Source organism: Pteropus vampyrus, unplaced genomic scaffold, assembly GCF_000151845.1.
Source record: "Pteropus vampyrus isolate Shadow unplaced genomic scaffold, Pvam_2.0 Scaffold61, whole genome shotgun sequence".
Lineage (NCBI taxonomy): Eukaryota > Metazoa > Chordata > Mammalia > Chiroptera > Pteropodidae > Pteropus > Pteropus vampyrus.
The window spans coordinates 6,734,356-6,743,365 of NW_011888842.1; the positions used below are offsets into that span (position 1 = coordinate 6,734,356).

Genomic DNA, 9,010 nt, shown 5'->3' on the forward strand with positions numbered 1-9,010 from the left:
GTGGGTGGGGGTGGGGAAGAAAAGACTGCCTATGACAAAAGACAAACTAAAACTACATGTCAGCAGACAGGATGCAAGAATACAGATCAGAATCAGCCTCTGTACCAAAGCAATTGTTTTACTGCTTTCCTCAAATGTGCTCTTTTCTCTTTTTAAAATCAGACCTTTTCCACCTGTGAGGTTAGAGAATTCAGGAAGGTAGAAGGGTGCCCTGAATATGGCCCATGTCCGGAAAGAAAAAAACAATTACATTCAGAAAAATGAGAGAGAAAAACGATTTCATAATGGTACTAAGGTAATTAAATTTAGACTAGGGCTGAAATACACAAAACAGAATAAAACCCTCCTATGCCTTTAATTTTTTTTTCCTTTTCAGCTTTTTGACTTGGACATCTTAAAAGTATCTATAACTAAGTTTTTCTCATAAAAATTTTTGGATGGTAACATCATTTTAATTTAAAAAGATAGGAAACAGAAGCATAAGGAAACTAGGTCAGAAGGTTCCCAATTCTTCAACTGAGGCTGAATAGCTAAGCGGTAGCTAAGAGCTTAGGGTTTTGGTGTCAGATTCCAATTCTATTCCTAAAATTTCTCATTAGTAAGCTGAGAGAAAAGAACAGTAGTTTTACAGTTGTTATGAAGATTAAATGAGAAGCTATGTAAAATGCTTGACACTTAGGAAGTGTTCAATAAATACTTGTTATTATTATTACCATGATTTTAAAGATCATTATTGATACAGTTTATAAGAATAAACTTTTTATGAAGTGAATTGTCTTCTGGGACCTCCACACTATAAAGAAAATATCAAGACTAACAATCTGCTTGGGGACTCTATCTCTGGAGAAGAAACAGATCACATTTGGGGAGGTAAGTCAGAATTCTAAACTTTCTTGAACTGTCTTTCATAATGTTTCCTGTATAATTACTAGGTTTTCTGAAAAATAATTAACTTTTTAATTCTGTTTTCCCCCATTAAATACCTTAATAATTTACATTTAAAGTTGGAAAAACATTCATATAAAATTTCTCATTCGAGACTCAAAACCTTGAGAGATAGATCTTTCAATAAGATTATGTCCAACGTATAAATGAGGAGCTGACTCTGGAAGTTGAGAAACTTACTTGCCCATGGTCCCAGGTAGTAAATGATAGTATTGAGATCTCAATTCAGATCTTTAAATTCTAAATTCTACTCTCATTTCACTACATTGTAACATCTTAACCCTAAGTGCACATTCACAACTCTACAAGGTTAGTATAATTTTCACTGATACTTTAGAATAGACATTTTATGGCTTGTATCTTCAAAGCTCATCTGCTGAAATGTCAGACCAAATGCTTGTGGTTCAAGTTTCTTTACTAGTCCCAGAGCACAGTAAAGATTCAAAAAGAATGGAGGAAGAATGTATATCGATAGAGAATTGAAACTTCCTTCTTTCTATTGACTGGAACATCTAACTTCTCTCTTTCCACATTTTAATTAAAAAGAGATTCCTTATTAGGTACAATATATTTTCTTGACAATTATAATCCCTTTATTGACAACATAAACCTAGTCAGGTAGTCTATCTGTAGTAAGAACATGTAATAAGGAACATGATGTCACAACATAAAGTCAATGGTTTGTGTTATAACAAACAATAAACTATAGAGAGGAAAATTTCCCCAACATAAGTCAAACATTTAACCACATGATTTATTCAGTGGAGGATCTTCATCTTCTTCCTCTGCTTCTTTTTCTTTCAACAAACATTTTTGCAAATGTGCTATGTACTTGATACTGAGCTAACTACAGTGAAGGGGACAATTTCTATTTTCAAAAGCTCTCCTGATCTAATAAAGGTGATTATAATTGATAATTATAATTCTGTGTAATAAACATGAGAGATGTATGTACAGAATGTCAGGAAGACACAGAACAGAGACACTCACTTTTTCATGGTTACAATAGTTTTCAGGAAAATGTTTTTCCACACCTACTGAAAAAATAGATTTTAAATCCAACTCTATCACTTTATTAACATTAAAAAATCACTTTTCTTTAAAGTTAACCAGGCAATCAGTGACTCTGTCTTTTCCAGTGTAAAATTTATACCATCGGAGGGACCAAGAACCTACTTCATCATTAAAAAAATACGTAAATGTCAGCTTTTGCAGACTTGGTCCTTGGTTTGAATTAATTTATGACCATTGATGGTTTAACTAGATTAAGTATTAAAGAAGTTACAGAGTTATCCCCATCGACTGTAACAACTGAAATAAACAAATCAGTCCCTTGCTTCTGCTTATTTTCAGGCATTCTCTCAAAGGGATTTGTTCTGTTGACATGACTCTTAATTACATTTCTTTGCAATTCACCTGCATTATTTCATTACAAAATGAATGCACTGGCTTTAAGAAAAACTAGGTTTGGTCATTTTTATATTTCTAAGACTAATTTATCAGCAAAAACATAAAAGGACAGAGTTTGGGCTTTTATATTCCACAGCTTCCCCTAGAAGCAGCCATCCCGAGCTGTCTTAACCAAATGGTCTTGATTGAAGCTAGGTTCCTCTGGGCTTTCTTTGTTTTTTTTCTCTCACCTTCAGGGAAATACTGATGTTTGACAAGGTCCTCAGTTTGGATATGCATTTTGGAGGTAGCTCTAAGATAGGGAAATAGTTTGGAAAATCAGATAGCCCAAGTTTGAAAGCTAGCACACTCTGAGCCTCAGTTTCCTTGCTGTAAAATGTTGGATAATGATTTCTTCCTTGTGAAGCTGTTAGTGGATTGCGGTAAGATAATGTTTGTAAAAGCACTTAGGCTGTGTTTGGCACATGGTAAGCACTTAATAAAAACTATTTAATAAATTCTAGTAATGGTTTTCCTACCAGTGTCAGATCTCTAAGACTTACATTGGAAAAAAAAAAAAAAGTGAATGCACTAATGAAAGACTTTTTCACTTTTTTTTTTTTTTTTTTTTACTGAAGAACAAGAGGTTTTCTCTTAGCGTTTGTAGAAGAAATAGGGATCAACCTTCATGATTATTGTACTGGTAAGAACATTGTCAGCTGTGTCATTGATGTATTGAAATAATCCAATGAAAATAAAACAATGATTGCAAATTTAAAAAAAGTGACATAGACCAAGCAAAATTTTGTTTGTGGGTATAATTTTCTGAGGAGAGGGTGCATAGTTTTCATTAGATTCTTAAAAGATCTCTGTCTAAAAAAAAAGTTAAGTGTAGAACCAAGCAAAAGAACTTAGAAGTGAAAATTGGTCCGTAGCCATGAAAAACAACTAAATGAACATTAAGTACAAAGATCATGTTTATTCCCAAAGAACTTCTACAAAGAGATTTCCCACTGCAGTTTCACCAAACTTTTAATACTGTCATAGTCCTTGAATCTTGAACCAAGAGGTCAGGGTACCAGAAAAAGGATCTTGCCCACCTTCCTATCTCAGAAAAGAGAGGCCAGCACAACTTTTTTATGTTCAAGTTTTAGAGTCAGTCAAATCCAGACTTCAAATATGGTTCCATTACTTATAAACTGTGCAACATTTAAGTAATTTTATTTCTTTGAGTATCAGTTTCTTAAAGTATATTCTCCCTGTTACACTCCTGTTTTTAGAGGATAACTCTACGAGGTGCTTAGCAGAGAAAAGTGAGGGGTAAAGATTGATATAATTCTTCTGATGCTCCTGGGAAAGAACTAAAAGATTGCCAGACAAGGGAAATAAGACTTACATGTGATGGATGGACAAGGCTGGCTTTACGAATAATGAGAATAGATGAGTTCAATATAGTGTTCTTTGTGGGGGTGCTGGAAAAGCCCTTCCAGCTCCCTAAATGTCTTTCACTATGTCATCTTGTCTGAAATTCCATCCACAGAAATAATTCCTTTGGATCGTTAAGAGCCCCCTGAGAAGGAACCAGTACTCCAGAGAGGCGAATTGCCTCTTTTTATGACTCCCCCTACCCCCCAAGGAGTTAGCCAACAAAGGTTCAAGGTGATAGCTTCTCAGGGGTACTAGTTCCTTCACAGGGGAAACAAGATGGAGCCACTCACAGGTTCTGCCTTCAAGACTGGGAAGGCCCGGGTAGGGTGGGAGTGAGGGCGAGTTCCTTGTGAGAAACAAAAGCCCCGAGAGCGAAATCCCTAGGACAAAGTGGAGAGGGCAGGATAGGACAGAAAGCGAAGCTGGGAAGAGATACGGGAGGAATACCAAAAAGACTTCCTTCTTTTTTTCCCGCAATATAATGGCCCACTACGTGTATGGAGCTGGGGGCGAAACCTCAAGTCGATCTTGCTTCTTACATGAAATTGGCCGGGGGCGGGGGGGTGTTGGTTGGGGAGCAGGAGTTCTTTCTAATTCCGGAGGAGGGGAGCTTACCCTGGGGGTGAGAGAAGGCTGGGTGGAGGAGATGGCTTTCGAAGGGTTGGGGCAGGAAGGAAAGGGGAAGTCGGGCGACAGGAAAGACGCGGGGTCCCGGGTGTGGAGTGTAGCGCTGAGCCCAGGTTCCACCACTCGCTGATCGGGAGTCACTTATTCATGTCTTCGACCGTGTGCATGAGAGGCGATAATGAACGGAAAGCTCTGGCACAAGGCCTGACATCTGGCAACTGCTGGATAACGCGAGCCCCAGCTACGGCTCTGGGTACTGGAAACGCCCCCTGACGTGGGCGCGTCCTCAGTTTGCCTGGCGCTCGCCCGCACTCTGCACCCTAACATCCCTAAGCTGCGAAGCAGGGTTTGTCATCCTTAGCATACAAGAGAGGAAACCGAGGCTTTGAGCAACGGTCGCACAGCCAAGGAGAGCGGCGATGGACCTGGGACCTCCGGGCTGCGGCTTGTCCCGGAAGAGAGAGGAAGGGGAAAGCGGGAGATCCCAAGGTCCTCGCCAGGGGCGCGGGGCTCACCCTTGAAGGTAGTGGGGAGTCGCTGGGCTTCGGTGTCCACTGAGCGCCGCTTCTCAGACATGCTGCCCGAGCCGGAGTCACAGCTGTCGCTCCGTGATCAACTAAGCGGGAGCCTGAGCTGCGAGGAATGCCCTGAGGAAACCCAGGGCGCCAGATCCAGGTTGAAGCCCCGCCCCTTCCCTCATCCCGGCCAATCAGCGCCAAGTACTGAGGAGAGCACGCCCCCCTCAACTCCGCCCACCTGCCCTTTCCACGCGGGCGGGGCGTGGACGATCCCTCTGGGTCCGAGGGTTGAGGAGAGTTGCCAGCGATGCTGGGATCCCGGGAGAGGGGCGGCACCGCAAAAGGGGAGCGGAGGCCACTAGGCGTGAGGCGGGGGCTGGAGATCTTGCGGGGGCGGGTGTGGTGGCTGAGGGGATGGCCTGAGGAAAAGGTGCGAATAAGAAAAAGGCGCCCATCTAGACAGACGAATTAGAGAAAAGAAAATGGCGCCCTCCCTGGACTAGTGGGTCCGAGTAGTGGGGAGGAGACGGAGGGGCACCGGGTGGCCTGAGTAGGGGGCGCTGAGACCATCCCGGACCTGGAGGGAAAGGAACCGACGCATCCACCCTCGAGCCAAGGGCGTGAATTCGAGTGAGGTGCGTTTACGCAAACATTTGGCGCACCTGCCGCCTGCCAAGCAGTGTGCTCATTATTAGGTACCACGGGCAAGGCAGTACAGTGCCCATCTGCATGGTGTTTATAGTTTTGTGGACAGGCAGGCAACAAAGTAAACTAACCAAACCATTACACCAGGCGAAGAACGCGATGAAGCGAAGGAGGTACTAAGGGATTAGCTGATGGCATCTACTTTAGTTAGGGGGCGAGGGAAAGCCTATGTAAGGAGGCGGCATTGAGGTGTGACCTGAAAGATAAGAAGATGCCAGCCTTGGGAAGGGAGGCAGGCCGTGTGCGGGAAGTCGTAAAGAGTATCTCCAGGCGGAAGGAAAGCAGATGTAGGGTATTCCCAACCTCAAGCTATCTGTTGGGTTGTGGCTGAAACCTCACATTTGACAACCAGGCTATGTTCTACTCTTTATGACTTATCCTAATGCAAAATGTTTAGAGAATATTGATGTACACCACAAGGTGCGTTTTTAAAAACAATTTATTTTGAAGTAAATACAAATTCACTGGAAGTTGCAGAGACAGTACAAAGAGGTTATGTGTGTTCTCTACCCAGTTTCCCCTCAATGGTTACATCAAGGCCAGGAAATTGACAGTGGCGATCAGATGTGTGTATAGTTCTATGCCATTTTATCACATGCATAGATTTCAGATAACCACCATGGCAATCAAGATACAGAGCTATTCTATGGCCACAAAGATCCTCCCCCACCTCTTTTTTAGTGTTCAATATTTGGCCGTGTAACATCTAACAGTTTGTGGTGTTTGGATAATATGAAATAGTAGACTTTCTCTCTGATTGTAGCTCCGGAGCCTTGTGGCTGTCAGGACCGAAACCACACGATTGTAACAGGTGTCAAGAGAGCAAGTGCTCATCTTTGCTTTGGGGTGCACACGCTAGTGTGTGATAAAAGCCTGGTGCAGAGCTCTCAGTGTGACTTCCAGTCACTTACGGGCAAAGAAATTTATATTCCTGGGGATAGAGTACAGCTTGTACAATCACTTGGTTTATAAGCCTCCTGGATAAGATAAGGAGGGGAGTATGGTAATTTAATGACCCTTCCTCTCTAAATCATCCTTAAGAAAGTCTGCAGCTTCATTTTTTCCATTCTGTAATGAATGAACCCCAGAGGCATGAACTTCCTGTTTATGCTATGGTTCCCAGAAAGGAAGAGCAAATGTACAAGCAGCTAATTAAAACTTTCAGTCGAGGAGGGTTTATTTCCAAATTGCATATCATGAAAAAATATTTAGCTTTCATTTTTGCTGGAAAGGAAAATATTTCAAAATGAATTTAATGTTTGTATTCCTACCCGCTAACTTTGCTCAAGTGTCAAGGCAATCCCAACAGCATCACTTCTGGAGAATTCTGGAGAAGAGGCTTCTCCCTTTGGGACAAAAACTTTGGTAAACACTTGTTGGCTCTGATTTCAGATTGCATCAGTTTGGGAGTTGATTCCAGGCCCAAAACTGAGAACAAGCTTTGACTTGATTTTTAAGTTATTTTCGGACTGGATGAGAGTTTCCTGATGTTGATTTTAAAATGCTGAATTTCACTTGCCCATAAAACTGGTGGATTCTGGTTTTCTTATGTATATTCTGTATAAATGTATTGGTTAAACATACTTTGAAAACAAACATTAGTGTGTCGTCCTCTCCCTTGGGAGGAATTTCTAATCTTAAATTTTCTTCCAGTAGTAATTAGAAGTTAGAATGGGTTTTGTGAACTTTATGTTTCAGAAATGGAGACATAAAATTAAAAATAATTTGAAGACAGAGAATTACTTATAATCTTATCACCTCTAACAGACCTATTATAATTTTGATGAATTCTTCCTCTAGTTGTTATTTAAAAGATATTTGCATATAAGTTAAAATCGGAGTACTTTATATATTCCATATTCCTTTTATGTTTTATTTTGCTGTTATGAGAAGAGCATATTCAGGGTACCAAATTAAGTATTGATGGATGGTAATAGTGATGACATTAAGACATGGAGCTCGGTTTGAACACAGACATGCACCATGAATCCATAATTGAATAAGTCAGAAGGAAATTTAATTAGTCTTTTTCCTGTGTCCACACAAGAAATGCTTAAATAAGAACAACAGGATTTATTTTTTTTCCTTTAAATCAAGAACTCAGGCTATTCTCAATCCTTTAGTGAAATCAACTAAGCAGGTAATTTTGAGAGAACAGCAATACCAGCAAGTTACATCTGTGGCATTTCGCCCAGGATGGGACTAATAAGTTTGATCTGTTTCTCTATGTGGATTAATTCACATTTATTGTATTACAGCAGCTTTTTTGTCTTCCTAGCTCTTCTCATAAGGAAATCATTCCAGGAATTGAATCATAACAAGAGTTTCACCAGAGGATTTTATACAGTTGAGCTGTGGCGGCAGACGAATTACACCACAGCACTCGGTAAGAGCACTGGAAGTTCAGGTTCTCAGGTCTTGTGAAAATAAAAAGCATTTTCTTAAATATTGGTGGTATTTAATAGTCATCTGTGGGATGAATTTTATTAATCTGCTTTATTTATTAGTCAACAGAAAATATTTATTGAACACCTGTTATTTGCTAGGCATTGTTCTAGTTGCTTGAGATATAACAGTGAACAAAAAAGACAAAAATTCCTGCCCTCATGGAGCTTACGTTCTAGTATTCCTTTCTACATATATTAGTTTGCTAGGGTTTACATATCAAAGTACCACAGACTGGAGGACTTAAACAATAGAATTTTATTTTTCTTACAGTTCTGGAGGCAAGAAGTCCAAGATCAAGGTTCAGCAGAGTTGATTTCTTCTAAGGGGCCTGAGAAAGGATCTGTTCCAAGCTTGTCTTCTTGACTCGTAAGTGGCTGTCTTCTTCCTGTATCTTCACATTGTCTTCTCTCTCTCTATGTGTGTCTGTGTCCAAATTTCTTCTTCTTATAAGGACACCAGTCATATTGGAGTCCACCTTAATGACCTCTTTTTAACTCAATTACCTCTTTAAAGACCCCATCTCCTAATACAGTCACATTCTGAGGTACTGGGGCTTAGGACTTTAACATATGAACTGAGGTGGGGAGCATACAGTTCATCCCACAGTATCACATATGACTGTGGTGTATTCAAATCTTTGTCTTGTCTGTTTTCTCACATCCCTGAGGCACTCAAAGCCATTTATACTTGCCTGAAAAATGTATCCAGGTAACCTGAAATTATGAATGATTATTGTTTCAGAAATGATTTATTTTTAATTAATATTAAAAGAAAGATCTTGGTTAGGGAGGATTACTTTACTTGGAATGTTGCTTCATCTAGTGTCCACCATATTCTACTACTTTTGTCAAAGTTATAAAAATGAATAAAGGGGAACTATGTTGGAAAAAGGGTTCATTGTTCAATAGTTTATTATTCACAGGGCACTAAGGATTCATGGTAAAAAAAAA

The 9,010-nt window shown here is 40.2% G+C and overlaps 1 protein-coding gene across 1 annotated transcript in view; it reads right to left on the reverse strand.

Moving 5' to 3' along the window:
* Positions 1-5,059, reverse strand: part of STOM (stomatin) — a 27,973-nt gene extending 22,914 nt beyond the window's left edge. Inside the window, exon 1 of the mRNA XM_011360993.2 lies at positions 4,905-5,059. Coding sequence (XP_011359295.1) covers positions 4,905-4,965 — 61 coding nt within the window. The 5' untranslated portion in view covers positions 4,966-5,059. The remainder of the gene's footprint in view (positions 1-4,904) is intronic.
* Positions 5,060-9,010: the final 3,951 nt, after the last annotated feature.